Raw genomic sequence first — 19,122 nt, 5'->3', positions numbered from 1 at the left:
CCTGGATAACTGGAAGAATTGCTCCTTCCTTGTGCTCTATACTTATGTTCACTGTACTCTCCACTTCCTAACAACAGTATCAGCAACAAGAATTACCGAGCCCATGAGAAAGACTGTCCATATTTGCTGCTTTTAATTTTCTTCTCATTCTCTCATTCCTTTCCCTTTTGTTATCAGCCCTCCTGCCTCATCCCACTTTAATAAAACTGCTCTAAGGTCATTGGGGATCTCTTAACTGTTCCATCTATTGATTTCTTTTTCCATACCTTTTCCACCTTGGCCTGTTTTAACTTGTTAAACTAATGACTATACCCCCTTATGGAACTGTAAATTTGCAGCATTAGAAAGAAATTCAGATAAAGAACTGACTCTAATTTATAAGAAATCAAGCCATTCTCCAATTGATAAATGGTCAAAGGGTATGAATAGACAATTCTCAGATGATGAAATTGAAACTATATCCACTCATGTGAAAGAGTGTTCCAAATCACTATGGATCAGAGAAATGCAAATTAAGACAACTCTGAGATACCACTACACACCTGTCAGATTGGCTAAGATGACAGGAACAAATAATGATGAATGTTGGAGGAGACGTGGGAAAACTGGGACACTGATACATTGTTGGTGGAGTTGTGAAAGAATCCAACCATTCTGGAGAGCAATTTGGAATTATGCCCAAAAAGTTGTCAAACTGTGCATACCCTTTGATCAAGCAGTGCTACTACTGGGCTTATATCCCAAACAAATACTAAAGAAGGTAAAGGAACCTGTATGTGCCAAAATGTTTGTGGCAGCCCTTTTTGTAGTGGCTAGAAACTTGAAAATGAATGGATGTCCATCAATTGGAGAATGGTTGGGTAAATTATGGTATATGAATGTTATGGAATATTATTGTTCTGTAAGCAATGACCAGCAGGATGAATATAGAGGCGCTTTGGAGAGACTTACATCAACTGATGCTGAGTGAAATGAGCAGAACCAGGAGATATCATTATACACTTCAACAACGATACTGTATGAAGATATATTCTGATGGAAGTGGATTATCTTCAACATAGAGAAGATCTAATTCAGTTCCAGTTGGTCAATGATGGACAGAATCAGCTACACCCAGAGAAGGAACACTGGGAATTGAGTGTAAACTGCACTATTGTCTTTCTAGCCAGGTTACTTTTACCTTCTGAATCCAATTCTTAACATGCAACAAGAAACTCGGTTTTACACACATATATTGTATCTAGAATATATTGTAACACATGTAACATGTATGGGATTGCCTGTCTTCTAGGGGAGGGGATAGGGGGAGGGAGGGGAAAATTCAGAAAGAAGTGAGTACAAGGGATAATGCTGTATAAAAAAAAAGTACCCATGCATATGTAATGTCAAAATTATAATTATAAAATTAAAAAAAAAAGAAACGAGTTCAGAAGCCTTCTGATCTGACCTTTGCCTAATTAAGCACATCTCAATACTGTCCTCAAGAAGGTTTAAAATATGAGGCTTATGAACTTCTTTTAAAAATCTTAATGAGAGATCCCATTCATCATCATCATCATCACCATCACCACCACCAATACCAGATCCTTAAAGTAGCTCCTTAAGGTCTGCAAAGCACTTTATATATGTAATACAAAGATATAATCTAAATTTCCTATAAAGGCAGCCTGTTCCACTATTGGACAACTAATTAAGAGATTTGAAGACAGTGATCCAATTCTCTTAAGCAACATGACAATAAACCAATCACTAAAACTTCTCTGAAATCTTAGCATCTGTATATGAAAAGTGGAGAATAATATTTGTACTGTCAATTCTCATTTTGAGAATCAAGTGAGATTCTGTACAGAAAGTGCTTAGGAGCAGGGGATAATAGGTAAAACTGGAAAGGACCTCAGAGTTTGCCATAATTTTCTAAATAAGTAAACTGAGGCAACTCGGAGAGAAGTAATTTAGTTACATTCACATGAGGGGAATTGGCAGAGTCCCTTAACTCTAAAAAAACCTGAATTCTCTAACGCTAAAGACAGGACTCTTTACACTGGACTTGGATTTTCCTAATACTTAATAATATAGAATATAGAAGAATTCAAATATTAATATTTAATATATAAGCTATAGTAATGCATTAATGATAATATATCTGAGGTGTTACTTTAGTCTTAACTTCTCCTTATTCACTTGAAGATCTCAAGAAGCAAAATCAGTCAAAGAGAGTTAAACCCCAAAACTTCTCTGATAAATAAATATGTGTGTGTATGTGTGTATGTGTGTGTGTGTGTGTGTGTGTGTGTGTGTGAGTATATACATCAGTTGCTTAAATATAAACAGTTGGGTAGTATAGTTAACAGAGTACTAGATTTCAAATACTGCCTCGTATACTTACTGTGACCCTGGAAACTTCTATTTGCCTTAATTTCCTCATCTGTAAAAATGGGGATGAATAATAACACTTCTTTTCATGGTTGTTAAGGATTAAGTGAAATAAAGTATGTAAAGTGTCTTTGCAAAACATGTGCATACATATATATATATTTATGTATGTATAATATACATATACAGTGTATATACATCTATATATAATTGTATACATTAAATATTTCTTTAATAATGTATATTATATTCTGATAGACATGACTCTCTTCAACAATGAGATGATTCAAACCAGTTCTAGTTGTTCAGTAATGAAGAGAGTCATTTACGTCCAGAGAGAGAACTATGGGAAATGATTGTAACTTAGCATTTTCACTCTTTTTGTTATTTGTTTGTTTCCTTCTCAAGCTTTTTTTCTTCTTTCCAGATCCAATTTTTCTTGTGCAGCAAGATAACTGTATGGACATGTATACATATATTGGATTTAACATATACTTTAACATGTATTGGACTACCTGCCGTCTAGGGGGAAGGGATAAGGGGAAGGAGGGGAAAATTTGGAACATAAGGTTTTTCAAGAGTCAATGTTGAAAAATTACCCCTGCATATGTTTTGTAAATAAAAAGCTATAATAAAAAATAAAAGAAAAAATAAAAAAAAAGAATGTATGTTATGTTATTTCTATTTTTACATAGATTTCTATATATTTCTAGTTAAATAAGTGGATCTATATATTTTGAGATACTTGTGGGGGAAAAAAAGGTGAAGAAGAGATTTAAAAATAGGGTAGGGATGGCAGCAAAGCAGTCCAATACTAATAATATCTTTGGTTTAGGAAATTACATACTTAGATAGAGGTGGAATAGTAGTAAATGTCCAAGAAGCAGGAGGCTCACAAAGTTTAGCAACAAAGTGATCACAGCTAAGCACAGAAGCACAAGGGAAGATATTGGCACGGCATACAGAGGTAGGAACGCCAGCCATATGTTTTCAGGGTAATCTAAAAAAGAAAATGAAAAAAAAAAAAGGCAGAAGTCAAATTCATCTTCTTAAGAGTCAAATCACATTGGACAGAATTTCTAATAAAGAACCAAAAACCACTGAAACCAGCCTCTGGGAACAAGATTTATTTCCTCCATCTCCTCCTTTCCTAAAAAGGTCGTATTCATACAAAAATCTCACACCAAATTTCAGTTATTAATATTCGTAGACTTTTTATGCACTTAAAATTGGAAAATTCTTGAAATCCCACCTGTTCCAAAAAATCTTTACTGGATAGCTTGGTATAATAACACTGAAAGTAACTTGCTTTCGTGTAGTACTTGAAGGTTTGTAAAATACTGTAAAAGAAAAGTTATGTGTTTTTTTCAGCTTTGCCGATATTCCTGGGGCATCCCCAAATATCCTCTCTCTTACCCCTTCCTCTTAAGGTGATATGTATATATCATTGATATGTGTAATCTCTCTACCACTATATTATACCAAGTTTCAACTTTTACCCTCTGTGGGCTATTCGTTAGTTTATATCAATGCCTTGACTTAGGTTATGTCTACATTGCAGAGGCAATATCTGTAAATTATGTGTATTTTTAAATTATTCTGCTTTCTGGATGATAAAAATCCTTTCTTTTTTTGTACTCATATTGCATCCATATAAGTAGATTATTAATAAATTATTTTGGGATGATAATGTTGATTATTTGTTCATATTAAAGAAAAAATAGCAAGAAGGTTTTATAGGTAGGTATGGGTCAATACTGAGTTTTATGGATCAGTACTGAATTAATATTATTGAAGTAATATTCAGAATTTAAGATTTAGGTTTTAGGGGCAGCTAAGTGGTGCAGGGGATAGAGCACTATCCCTGAAGTCAGGAGGACCTGAGTTCAAATATGACATCAGACACTTAACACTTCCTAGCTGTGTGACTCTGGACAAATCACTTAAATCCAATTGTCTCAGCAAAAAAGAACAAAGATTTAGATTTTGATAGAAATGATAAAGAAAAGAATATTCAAACATAAATTGTAGTCTATAAATATTTATCTAAAAAGGAAATAAAGGGTTTTATCCTTGCATCATTTTCAAAAGTTAATGCCCTCTGCATTCAGATTACATTTGTCCTCTGTACATAGCATGTATTTATCTAATTAAATATTGTCTCCTCCATGGAATGTTAAATTTCTTAAGACCAGGGGCCATGTTTTTGCTTTTCCTTGTATCTCTAGCACTTAGCACAGACCCTATACATTGTATTGAATTTAACAATAAATATAATACAATAATAAATAAATAAGTACTCAATAAAAACAAATACTCTTAATTAATGTTGTTAAATAATATGGTCTTTCAAGCCAGGAATCAAAATGTTATTGCTATATTTTATGAATAATGCCTGCCTATACTAGACTCCAACTTCAATTAACATGGTTTGGAATTTTGCTTGTTTATTCTTTTTTGTTTATTTGCTGCAAATGCACTTAACTAAGTGAATTTTGAAAACCAGTGGCCTGGATCCCTAAAGAAAGATGCCTATATTTTATCAGGAAATGGAAAACTCCTAAATTATCTATTACAGGAATTTTTAATCTGGAATCTGTGAACTTATTTTTTAAAAAATAGTTTTTGATAATTGCTTTATGTAAGGATTTCTATGTGCTTTTGGTACCATTGAATATGATTCTGAGAAGAACTCCAAAGGATCAAAACAAGGTTAAGATCCCCTGATCTTTAAGATCTGTATTCCTTATGTGGCTATAGGATGGAAAAATCTACATTATACAGTGAGAGAATGAGAAATCTCCTTATTTTTTAAAAATGCTGATGAGTGAGTGGATCTGCCAGTTAAACAGCACAAAATGAGGATTTCCTTCGAAAATAGCAACATACTTCACTCTGATCATAATGGCCTCTGCCTACTTTTGTTCAATGTCAACCTGGATTGTATTTCTGGATGATTACTCTTTTTTCTGGGTGGAAAAAAAAAAAAAAAACATTAATTCTTTTTTATTTTATGTCCCATTGAGTTTAAACAAGAGCAATCTTCTGGGAAATGGTTCAGAGAGCTCCAGAAAAAGGCAAGAGAGTTTACTAGAGAGTACTCTGATGAGGGGAAAGTAGACAGCCCAGTATGTAAATGGCCAACAAAACCTTACATCCTCTGGAGAAAAATTCATTTCTTATGTAAACTTCAAAGGACTTACAGTCTATGGAGAAACTCCTTTGATATACAAACTTCTCCATATCCTTTGGAAACAGAAAAGTCTTTTTCAAATACAAATTCTGTTTTATGATCTTGTTTTTGTATAAAATGAAGTTCCAAATTCTATTCTTTGCAATATGGCTTCTCTCTGGAAGCTGTTATTGCCCACTGACTCTGTGACATCCCTTTCCTAATAAAATCCTTATTTAACACAGCTTTGAGTAGGTGAATTCTTTCACCACCGACCCGTCCTTAGCACTTTGGAGAGGAGAGAGAGAGAAACCTACAAAACCCATCTTTGCCTCGTATCCCACCCTCTTCACTCAATTAGAGAAGTAGCATAAGCAGATTATGAGATATGAAGAATTAACTTCTGGGTAGTTAGAACCTGGTCTGGAATGAAAAGATAAAGGGGAAAAGCCCTACAGAAGTGAGGAGCACTTTGAAGCTGAATTTTTGTAGGCCACCGTTGATGGACAACAGCATAGGGTACCTCCTAATTAGTACAAAGCCTTGGGGCTCTGACAGGAATCTGCTAATTCAAGTGAATTGAACATTAAAAAGAAGTCAAAGCCTAGAGAGAAAAAAGAAAGACGGGCTCAAGAGAAAAAGATGGATCCAACTTTAGCAAAGTTGCAGGATACAAAATAAACCCACATAAATCATCAGCATTCTTACATATCACTAATAAAATCCATCGGAGATACAAAGTATCTTAAAGTAACTGCTGATAGTATAAAATATTTGGGAATCTATTTGCCAAGAGAATGTTAGGAACTATATGAGCAAAACTACAAAACACTTTCCACACAAAGTCAGATCTAAACAATTGGAAAAATATTAAGTGCTCTTGGATAGGGCAAGCAAATATAATAAAAATGATAATTCTACCTAAACTAATCTATTTATTTAGTGCTATATCAATCAGACTCCCAAAAAACTATTTTAATGACCTAGAAAAAAATAACAAAATTCATCTGGAAGAACAAAAGGTCAAGACTTTTAAGGGAACTAATGAAAAAAAAAAATCAAATGAAGGTGGCCTGGCTGTACCAGATCTAAAACTATATTATAAAGCAGTGGTTATCAAAACCATTTGGTATTGGTTAAGAAATAGACTAGTTGATCAGTGGAATATGTTAGGTTCATAGGACAAAAGAGTCAATAACTTTAATAATCTAGTGTTTGATAAACCCAAAGACTCCAGCTTTTGGGATAAGAACTCCATATTTGACAAAAACTGCTGGGAAAATTGGAAACTAGTATGACAGAAACGAGGCATTGACTCACACTTAACACCATACACCAAGATAAGGTCAAAATGGGTTCCTGGTGTAGGCATAAAGAATGAGATTATAAATAAAGTAGAAATACATAGGATAGTTTATCTCTCAGACCTGTGGAGAAGGAAGAAATTTATGACCAAAGAAGAACTAGAGATCATTATTGATCACAAAATAGAAAATTTTGATTGTATCAAATTAAAAAGCTTTTGTACAAAATGAATGCAGACAAGATTAGAAGGGATACTCATATAGTATTGTTGTTGAAGTGTATAATGATCTCTGGTTCTGCTCATTTCACTCAGCAAAACATTTTAAGTCTCTCTAAGCCTCTCTGTGTTCATCCTGCTGGTCATTTCTTACAGACCAATAATATTCCATAACATTCATATATCACAATTTACCCAACCATTCTCCAGGTGATGGGCATCCATTCAATTTCCAGTTTCCAGTCACTATAAAGAGGGCTGCCTCAAACATTTTGGTGCATATAGGTCCCTTTCCCTTCTTTAAAATCTCTTTGGGATATAAGCCCAGTAGAAACACTGCTGGATTAAAGGGTGTGCACAGTTTGATAACTTTTTGAGCATAGTTCCAAATTGCTCTCCAGAATGATTGGATCTGTTCACAGCTCCACCAACAATACATCAGTATCCCAGGTTTCCTGTATCTCCTCAAACATTCATCATTATTTTTTCCTGTCATCTTAGCCAATCTGAGAGGTATGTAGTGGTATCTGAGTTGTCTTAATTTGTATTTCTCTGATCAACAATGATTTGGAGCACCTTTTCATGTGGGTAGAAATAGTTTCAATTTCATCATCTGAAAATTGTCTGTTCATATCCTTTGACCATTTATCAATTGGAGAATGGTTTGATTTCTTATAAATTTGAGTCAATTCTCTATATATTTTGGAAATGAGACTTCTATCAAAACCTTTAATTGTAAAGATGTTTTCCTGAACTTCAATTTCTTTATAAAATGAGGGGATTGGTTCCATATCACTATTGATCAGAGAAATGCAAATTAAGACAACTCTGAGATACCACTACACACCTGTCAGATTGGCTAAGATGACAGGAACAAATAACGATGAATGTTGGAGGGGCTGTGGAAAAACTGGGACACTGACGCATTGTTGGTGGAGTTGTGAAAGAATCCAACCATTTTGGAGAGTAATCTGGAATTATGCCCAAAAAGTTATCAAAATGTGCATGCCCTTTGACCCAGCCATACTACTACTGGGCTTATATCCCAAGGAAATACTAAAGAAGGGAAAGGGACCTGTATGTGCCAAAATGTTTGTGGCAGCTCTTTTCATAGTGGCTAGAAGCTGGAAGATGAATGGATGTCCATCAATTGGAGAATGGTTGGGTAAATTATGGTATTTGAATGTTATGGAATATTATTGTTCTATAAGAAATGACCAACAGGAGAAATACAGAGAGGCTTGGAGAGACTTACATCAACTGATGCTAAGTGAAACGAGCAGAACCAGAAGATCATTATACACTCCAACAATGATACTGTACGAGGATGTATGCTGATGGAAGTGGATATCTTCAACATAGAGAAGAGCTAATCCAATTCCAATTGATTAATGATGGACAGAATCAGCTACATCCAGAAAAAGAACACTGGGAAATGAGTGTAAACTGTTATTTTTACCTTCTGAATCCAATTCTTCCTGTGCAACAAAAAAAATTCGGTTCTACACACATATATTGTATCTAGAATATACTGTAATATATTTAACATGTATAAGACTGCCTGCCATCTGAGGGAGGGGGTTGGGGGAGGAAGGGAAAAAATCTGAATAGAAGTAAGTGCAAGGGATAATGTTGTAAAAAATTACCCATGCATATGTACTGTCAAAAAAAAAAAGTTATAATTATAAAATAAAATAAAAATTAAAAAAAAAAGAGGGGATTGGATTTAATGGGCACTAAGTTCCTTTTTAGTTTTCAAAATCTGATCCAATGATAAATTAATCAATAACTGATGCTGATATAGGTGTCATAATGCAATGAAGCCAAAGAAGCTAATATTGGTATGGCTTTCATTAAGAGAGGCATAATAATAAGAGCAATAGATATAAACACCTGTAGAACTCCTGGCCTTGTCAGAGTTTTATGTACCAATCTAGAAGCTCAGTTTATTTTAGAAAGGATAGTCACATGTTTCACATGATTGCATTTATATAACCTATATTACTTACCATCTCAGGCGAGGAAGAAGGATTAGAATTTGGAACTCAAAACTTAAAAAATGTTAAAATATGTTTTTACATGTAATTGGTGGGGGGGGGGAAATACATTTTTAAAAAGAAAGGACAATTATAAATGGAGATATTTTGGAGAAGAGTTTAGTATATGATGAAAAGACTGGAAACAATAACCGTATGACAATGAGTTTGAAGGAGTTAGGAGAATTTAGTGAGAAGTTAAGATTTAGGAGGCAACAAGAGAGCCCTTTTAAATAATTGAAGGACTGGAATCAAAATGATTAAATTTGTTCTTTTTGGCCCCAGTGTGTGGAACCAGGAATGGTAAAGATATGGAGGCATATTTAGGGCTTCCCAAAAGTGGAATGAGTTTAGTTGTAACTTAGCTGTGGGAGGTAGTAGGCTTCCTTTCCCCAGAAATCTTCAAGTGAAGGCTGAAATAACTATTAGGCAGAGACAGTATCAATGATATTCTTGGTCAGCTATGAGTTGGACTTGAGGTTTTTAACAATTTCTGAACTGCCTTCATGATAATTTCATCCTTCAAAAGGAGAGGAGAGGACTTGAGGAGCTGCTGAATTCCAAGTTTGATTTTTGACCAGTAAGGAGTCACTGAAGTTCTGAGATGAATGGGATCCTTGGGAGGAAGTGATTGCTCCAACTTGGACTTCATAACAAGAAGGAACAGAATTCCAGACATACTTCAGTCAAATTCAACACATATGTATTTATGAAATGCTTACTAATTTTAAGATATTATACTAGGTACTAAGGATAAAAAGATTTAAAAACTCCACAAAATTATTTCTGCTCTCTCTCATGGAGTTCAAGGAGAGAATATTTACAAGTGGGAGAGGATAATCTGGCATGAACCCTGGATTTGAGAAGAGCACCTTTTAATGATTTTGGAGAAATGATTAGTAAGAGTCTCATAAAAAGTCTTCAAGAGAAATCAGTTTAAGAGAGATTGGATGTTGTCTATTTAGCCAGATGAATATAAGCCTTTGCTATATGGAAGAAAGCAAGGGACTTTCTAAATAGGCTAATGTGGGCATAGAGAAAAATCATCCAACTTAAATTTTTTAAAGGTATGGATATGGAAGATGAAAACAAGGGCAAACAATTCAGAATACAAATGAATAGCATGGTCCTGTGAGAATGGCATCAGGAGAAATAGGTTCAGAAAAAAAATCTGATATTAGAGGGTCAAAGGCAACAAAAGTATTTTGGATAAAGCTCAATCTGGGGCAAGAGGAAGAGCAAAAACAGTTCAAAGATGCTGATATGATGATTGAATTTAAAACTATTCTCGTTTTAATTTTGCTTCTGTTTTCTTTTAGGGGAAAAATCTTAAAATAGGGATGAAAAAGATAAAAATGAGATGAATAGGAAATGATATTCAAAGGAAATGAGGAAATGCTAAGAGCATCTAACTGCCTTCCATGGTTTCAAGTCACTAATCAAGATGAAGCACATCTTAGGGTACTGAGAAACCTCATTTATTGTGGAGCTGCAGTTATTATAGAGAACAGGACAGAGGATGCATAACTTTAGGAAGTAATTGCTCCTATTAAAAAGAAAAAAGGAAAAAGGACAAAATCTGTAAGGAAGGTTTCCTTGGATCAGTTCCAAAAAGAAGTCCTTTGCAACTTCTCTACAACTTGAAATAAATGAGCTTATGCTTTTTGAAGAAATTTAAATTGTAACCTCCTCCTCTATTAAGGATTAGCACAGTATCTCTCTTTTGAAGACAGATAAATTATTGAACTACACTGAAAAAGGATGGAAGAAGAGTACCTATAACACAGTCATAGGCATGTTAACAGAATGTGCTTGGGTTTGTTTTCGTTTGTTTTTGTGATCATTGCCTGTACCAGTTGGCAAACCAGATTCCTAAAAAAAATAACTACTTCATAAATAGCCTCAAATAATTGTGTTAGAAGATAATAGTTTGATATATTCCAATCAACAGAGAAGCAACAGAACCTCCCATCTGGAATTTATCAAACTCTGAAAGGAAAATGAGGATGTGTGGGTGGTCAGTCCTCTGCTTCAGAAATGAACTTAGCACTTGAGGGTCAGTCATCCTGACCAAAGGATCAAGGCAATGGGTGTTTACGTAGCAGTAGCCAAGGAAACTGGGTGAAAGAGCAGAGTGGGGAAGAAAGACTGCACCACAATATCTGTTGGCATTCAAGATGTTGTATGCTTGCTTCCTTCCTTTCCCCATGCTCAGGCAACGTTGGGAACATAATCTTCAAACATAGTCCCTGTGGATTTGTGGCCTGTAGTATATGTATTAGAATAATTAATAAAGCAACTCTAGTTTTTAAAGTATAAACAGATAGATGTTGCTTTACTCAAGATTTGGTTTTGACTCTGAGGCTTATTCTGTTGGGTACTATGTTCCTCTGGAGAGCATTAGTAAATTAGATTTCATTAGTAAACTTCTAAGAGAGGAAGCTCCTTCTTGTCAAAGCAGATTGCTACCCCGTGTTATAGTCTTAAAGAGCTGCCTAAATCACTAGGGGATTAACTGTCTTGCTCAGGGTCACATAACTTGGATGTGTCTGACACATACACAGAGACTAATTAATGCTTCATTATTGTGTCAGGTGAGCAGAGTAGTCATGAATGAGCTAGCTATCCATTGACTATATCAGTTGTCTCTAGGTTACTTAGTTATAGCCAAGCAGCCCATTGGACTTAAGAGTTAGATATAATGGTTAGAAAAATTATCCTTTTATCAAATTATAATCAGACTACAATTTGCAGCATCACAAGGTCACAGGATTTAGATTTAGCTTGAAAAAACTATAGGGATGATCTAGTCCAATCCTACTCTTTGACAAATGAAGAAAATGAGGTTTGAAGAAGTGGAGAGATTTGATGAAGATTAGAGAACTGGAATGTCTGAATAGGATTTTTCCAATCTAGCCTCTTTGACTCACACTTAATTCTGCTTACCCCTTTGTCCCTAGCTCTGACTTCTGGAGCCACTCACATCAAGACTTATCCTTTTCCTTATGAGAGACTTTCAAATACTTGAAAGCAGTTACCATGCTTTCGATGTACAGCTTTTCCTGAATTAGCTGAATTAGCCTCCTCTCAATTTGTTTAAAACTCTTCCTGTAATAATGTAGGAAACAACCAATATAGATTGTAACTTGCTTTAACATAATAATCATGCCTTCTACTTCTGTGTATCCTCCTCATTCTTACCAGCGTATATAGAACCTTGAACCAAGTAGATATTCTAGGAGCATTTTTTTTCAGATAGGCATAGTATAGTTTAAAATATTTTTGCTTGTGTAAAAGCAGAAAACTATTTTTCGCAGGATATCTTCCATAAAAAATGCCAAAAGAATCCACAAAAAGCAATTTTTTCCCATAATCCATTACCCTTAACTCCATAAGTAATTGGTTTGGGTACTTCATTAAGATGAAGAATCAATAGAAACAGCTTTAAAAATAGAGAGGGTGAGAAAGTCACAATGTTTGGTTCAACTGTTCTGGAAAATACTTTAAAATTCAGCAAGAAATGTTAGTAAATTGCTTATGCCCTTTAACCCAGAGATTCTACCACTGGGACTATTTCCTAAGGAGGTTATTGATAGCAAGAAAAAGCTCAGATTTAAAAAACAAATGAACAAACTTAAAGCTTCATTGCAGCCTTATTTGTTATAAGAAAAACAAAAAGCCTAAAAGACAAAATATGTGCTAAATAACCAGGTAATAAAAAATTAGATGAATATAATGGAACTGAATGTGTATACGTGTGTGCGTGCGTGCATATGTGTGTGTGTGTGTGTGTGTGTGTGTGTGTGTGTGTGTGTGTGTGTGTTTATGTAGGGCAAACTTTCTGAAAGGGTTAGGACTTTTATTGGGAATCCCTCAACCAATTGGCAAAAATAAAAGTGATCTAGGAAAGACAGACCAAAATGGAAGAATAGCTCTCTATAACCTTGGTAGAACAATGCTACTAAGAATAATGAAGTAGATAATAGAACATCTCTTTATTGTTTGGGGGTTTCTCTGGCTATGTGACTCTGTTGGTTTTGGAGTTTAATGTTCATTAGAATACCCATATCTTTTTCATTTGAATTATTTATCTAATCACTGTCTTGTGATTGGAAAAAGGATTTTTTTTAAAATCCAAGAAATGATCAACAGGATGATTTTAGAGGGGCTTGGAGAGACTTACAAGAACTGATGCTTGGTGAAATGAGCAGAACCAAAAGATCATTGTACATGGCAAGAGCAATATTATACAATGATCAATTGTGATAGACATGACTCTTTCCAACAATGAGAGAATTGAGGGCAGTTCCAATGATCTTGTGATGAAGAGAGCCATTTACACCAGAGAGAGGACTGTGGGAACTGAGTGGGGATCACAACAAAGCATTCTCACTCTTTTTGTTGTTTGCATTTTATTTTCTTTATCATTTTTTTCTTTTTGATCTGATTTTTCTTGTGCAGCAAGATAATTGTATAAATATGTCTACATATGTTGAATTTAACATATTTTAATATGTATAACATATATTGGATTACTTGCCACCTAGGGGAGGGGATAGGGGAAAGGAGGAAAAATTTGGAGCACAAGGTTTTGCAAGGGTCAATATTGAAAAATTATCCATGCGTAAGTCATGAAAATAAAAAGCTTTAATCCAAGTGTAGGACTTCATATTTATTGCTATTAAATTTCTTCTTAGATTCAGTCTATTGTTCTAGGCTGTTGAGATCCTTTTGGATCTTGGATCTCTCTGCTATTTATGCTAGCCTTAAGCTTGGCCATCTAGAGATTTTTAAATTCTAGTTGTATTTATGGGTGTTCTCTCCATCATTTTACTTGTGGAAGGATTTAAAACTCCTTTTCCCACTCCCACCTCTACTGCCGGCTATATAGGTTTTTCAAATAAAGTCATTTACATCCCAGAATAGGACACACAATATATCTCTCTCTGTCTCTGTCTCTGTCTCTCTGTCTCTGTCTCTGTCTGTCTCTCTCTCTCTCTCTGCATATATATATATATATACATATATATATATTTATATTTATATTTATCTATGCAACCTTCCTTTTTTGCATTGAAATCATTGAGATGGTTCTCTGGGCAGGGGAAAGTAGAAAGTATATATTGGGGAATGAAGGTTATGTAAAAACAAATTACAATAATATGTATTTTAAAAAGAAGGATTGCAAGAAAAATGCTGGTATTATTCTTTTAGGGATACTGTTTCAGGAACAAATCTCTGTGGTAAGAAAGATTTGAATATACTTAACTCTTCTTTCAAGGGCCTATGAATTTCAGAACTGTTATGTGCTAATAATTAGACTGTGTTCTCAAACTAAATGTAGTTTTTTTTTAGCATTTCTATAAAAGATATAAACTGCTGAGACAAAAAAAAATGGTGGGGAAACATTTGGAATAAAACATTCTATTCCTATATTGTCTATGGAAATATGATATCCTGTTAAAGCTGTGTTCCCTTTGGGATGGTCAAAAATGGATGAAACTTAAATTAACCTGTCACTTATCAGATTAGAGGACTTAATTTAAAGCTTCTTAGAAGCATCACTTCACTGCAATGAAATTGCCTTTACTCTTCATCTCCCTCTTGATAGGGTAGGAGTTACCAGTGAATTTTTTTAACTTTTTTGGACAGCTATTTCAACATAATTTGTTTCTTTTTCAATCTTATGCATTTTATTTTGTGCATTTAAAAGTGTTATACTAAGCAAATATCCATAGGTTTCATCAGACTGATAAATGGGTTCATGACATAACAAATACTAAATCCTATCCTAGAGTTAAAGGGAAGCTTCAAACAATGAAGATGAGGGGTTCTCAGAATAATCATATTCAATATGTTTGAGAAAAGTAGGATTTTTTTCTAATTTGATTCAGTTCAACAAATAGTTATGATTAAGATCTTAATTTGGGAAAGGTATTGTGCCAGGAACTAGGAAAACGAAGATGACAAATGATCCAGTGCCTGTCCCAAAGGAGCTTATAATCTACAAGGAAGGGAACCACACAGAATGTGCACAAATAAGTATAATACAATATAAAATTTAGTAAGAGCAAAGGAGGATCCAGTCAAAGCTCTGTAGGGAGAAATGACAGGTCTAGTCTATGGGCCCAGGAACTGAAATCTTCAATATAATATGCCACTGTTGGACAGGCTACGGTGATACATTGAACTAACCTTGTGTTAAAACTGGATCTTTTTTGCTAAAATGGTTTTCTTTTATCATTGCTGATGGATCAGACAAACAAGAGGAAGATCAAATACCAAATTTTATCTTTGTGAATTATGACAGCCAGAAAATGACTCATAAGAATGAGTGGACCTTGAGAGTAACTGTTAAATTCAATATTTAATATCTAATTGATAAAATCATGGAAAAAATGAAATAGAAAAAGGGCAAAATAAATAACCAAACTGCCTCAAAAATCAACAAAGGGATTGCTACTGTGAAACACTTTCAACCATATAACTGAAAGTTATAATTCTGCATGGAGGAGTAAAAGTTATGTGCCTGTCAGTCCATGGATGCTCACTAAAGAGAATTGAATAAATGTTTTGTTATTTCATAGATGGGAAGCATGATAGTATGGTGGAATGAGCACTATATTTGCAGGCAAAAGAGACAATTTCAAATCCTGGGCTTTCTATTTACAATTTGTGTGATCTTAAGTCATATATCCTCTGTGGTGCTGGTTGTTCATCTGTTAAATGATGGGATGAAATGATCCCTAAGGTCCTTGCCAGCTCTAAATACATAGTCCTATGATACAAAATATTTAATAATAAAATATTTTATGAATGTAAAATGCTAAGTAAATGTGAGTTATTGTATCATGGTGATATCAATGCAAATAAAACACTTTAAAAAATCAAATAAACAGAAACAACTCAATCTACATCAAACCAAATAGACTACCATAACAAATTCCAGAAAAGTGAATGGGGGTAAACCCATTGGGGAACCTGTATTTCTTTGGAGAGCTCTTCACAGATTTCTGACTAAAAAAAAAAGCAGCACCTCATTCAAAAAAAAAAAAAAAAAAAGACTGAGCATAGGTAAAGAAAGTTTTCTTCCATTAAAAAAATGCTGCCATTATCAACTTGTGGTGATGGAGAAATATAAAGTAGATATTGACGGTAAATGAAAATTAAAGTATTGTATTACTTTTTTTCTGTATTAGAATACACTGAGTGTACGTGTAATATTAAGTACAAGAAATTACCCTTTCAATTGTTAGGTTCTTCTGATAAAATGGGATGTTCCTCTAAAGGAAGAACTTGAGAATAAATACATATTACTGCTTCTATTTGACCAAAGCCTTGTTGAGGAAGAAGATAAGCAGGTGAATATGGATAGTGTAGGATGGGGGAAAAAAAGAAAGTTTATGAATGGAAAGATAAATCCTGTTTCTATCATTTTCATAGACCATAAAAGTCCTTCAGCCATTGGCAATAAGGTCATAGATACTAAGGAAAGTAATCACAGCTTCCTACATGGAATTCAAGACAAATAAGAATATGAATCACAGCTAATAAATCAGGAACCAAAAGAGACTTCAGAGATCATGTAGCCCAGTGCTTTATTATACAAATGAGAGAACTTTAGTCCAGGGAGTTAACCTTATTCAAGGCAAGTTCGTCCAAAGTTAGTATCAGATATGGTATTTGAATCTGGTTCTGAAAAACAACACAAAGATCTCTGAGCATGTTATTAATTTCTTTTCTATTTCCTACTAGTTTTATTACATTTTACATACCTTTTGAATTCCTTTCCAAGTGTCAACAGGTCATATAATATATTTCTCATATTATCTTTGATTCAGAGATTCAGAGAATTTTAGAATGGAAAGGATCTCAGAAAATAGCTAACTCAACTTTTTCATTCTATGAGAGAGAAACTGGGAGCCAAATAAATTAAATGATTCTCTCATGGTTGCAAAGGTCATTCTGCAAAGTGAAAGTTAGACTTGATTCTCAATTCCATAAGTATATTTTCCACTGAATCATCATCTCCTATAAATATCTTTAGAAAACTCTTCTTAATTCTTTTACTACATTAATACCCTAGTGTTTTAACTAAGCAAATAATTTTCATATTAAGAATGAGACCTTTTTGTGATAGCTAAGAATTGAAAATCAAAGTGATGCCCATCATTTGGGGAATGACTGAACAACCTGTAGTATATGATTATAATGGGATATTATTGTGCTATAAGAAATGAAAAGCAAGACAATTTCAGAAAAACTTGAAAAGACTTATATGGTGAAGTGAACAGAACCAGAAGAATGTATGCACAATAACAGCAAAATTGTTTGATGAAGAATTCTCAGCTATTCTCAGCAATATAATAATCTTGAGATTATCCCAAAGAACCAATGGTGAAGCATACTGTCCACCTCCAGAGAAAGAACTGATATTGATTGAATACAGACTAAAGAATATTATTTTTCATTTTTTTCTTTCTTTTATTCAAGTCTTATACAAAATGAGACATATGGAAATGTTTTATATAATTGCAAATGGGGTAACCTATATATCTTGTTGCTTACCATTTCAGGGAGGGAGGAATAGATTTTAGAACTCGAAACTTCAAATAAAAATGATAAACTGGAAAAAAAACCCTTGAAGATCTGGGAGAATGCTCTGCTTTAATGGAACTTAAGAACCTAATTAGAGAGACAAGATATGTACATTATAAAAAATAGTATATAAAATAGTATATATCTGAGAGATATAAGTGCTAAGAGAGTCCATAGGCAGGGATATCATTTCTAATTAGTATTGGGGGGAGTGACAGTTGGGAGATGATTAAGAAAAATTTCATGGAGAAAGTGACATTTGAATTGAGTCTTGAAGGACAGATAGACTTTCAATAGTCAAGCAGAAACTGTATTTTAGGGATGACCAAAGATTCAAAGTGGGGAAAATGAAATTTGGAAAATTCTGGGCAGCTTAATTTGGTCAGAAGTTTGCAGATGTGAAGATGTGCAGATGTGAAGATACAGTGTGAGAAAGGATTGGAAACATAAGAATATTTAGGGTATTCAATGCTAAAGTAAAGGAGTCACTTTCTTGTAGCCCCTCAAGAACAAAAGTGGTTCTTGGTATAGCTCATGTATAATCATTTGTATAGTCATTAATATTAAAACTAGCTGATTTTTGCTGCACTGCTAGTCATAGAAAAGAATATATGCAAAAAGTCTACATGTCCGAAAGGCCATCCCTCACTAAAGAGGCTCTAATGTTGAAAAAAGGGAATAGATGGTGGTATGAAAATAGAGGTGCAGAGTCTTACTCTGATGTATAGATTGTGCCATGACTTCTTGGACTGAGTTTCATGGTGTAGTGAATAGATAAAATGGTAAACCTACAAGTAAGAAGACTTGAGTTCAGATCCTGCTTCAACCACAACTACCTGTGTTATCCCTGGGCAAGTCATTAACTTTCCTCTGCCTCAATTACCTTATCTGTAAAATAGGGATAATAGCATTACCTACTTTCCAGAATTGCTGTAAGGACTCAATGAGATAATATTTGTAAAGTGTTTTGCAAACCTTAAAGTACCATAAAAATGCTAGTTATTAATAGTAATAGTCATAAATGAAATCTTTGGGCTATTGTTATATCAGTGCCTGTTTTTTCTGATCAATGTTATGATTATTGAGTACTGGTTAAAGTTTCTATCAAAGAAATTATAAAATCATAAATTCAGTTCTTAGGCATATCTTTTTTGGGTGAAGAACAACCATTTGTTGGTCTGGATCAGTAACTTAACAGGTATATGGAGCTCTTAATGAAAAATCTACTATTCATGAAGATCAATCATTTCAAAACAATTTAGAATACTGGAGAGTTGCTTCTAGAACTGAGCAATTAAATGATATAAATGATCATTCAGCCAATAAGCATCAGAGTTGGGATTTGAAACTGTTCTTCCTCAGTGGAAAGTTGACTTCCTGTCTACTATGCCATACTGCTTCTGGATAAATTATTTTTTTAA

At 34.0% G+C, this 19,122-nt stretch overlaps 1 protein-coding gene across 4 annotated transcripts in view; it reads right to left on the bottom strand.

The window, feature by feature from the left end:
* Positions 1-19,122, bottom strand: part of LOC141549566 (palmitoyltransferase ZDHHC11-like) — a 173,440-nt gene that overhangs the window by 43,938 nt on the left and 110,380 nt on the right. For 2 of the 4 annotated variants that reach the window (XM_074279191.1, XM_074279193.1), the window contains one exon: positions 3,221-3,373. The exons of the other annotated variants lie outside the window; for them this stretch is intronic. In XM_074279191.1, the coding sequence (XP_074135292.1) occupies positions 3,221-3,373 (153 nt within the window). The remainder of the gene's footprint in view (positions 1-3,220; positions 3,374-19,122) is intronic. 4 annotated transcript variants of the gene reach the window in all.

Source organism: Sminthopsis crassicaudata, chromosome 1 (assembly GCF_048593235.1).
Source record: "Sminthopsis crassicaudata isolate SCR6 chromosome 1, ASM4859323v1, whole genome shotgun sequence".
NCBI lineage: Eukaryota > Metazoa > Chordata > Mammalia > Dasyuromorphia > Dasyuridae > Sminthopsis > Sminthopsis crassicaudata.
Note: the sequence above shows the minus strand (reverse complement) of the source record. Positions and strands in the feature narration are given on the sequence as shown.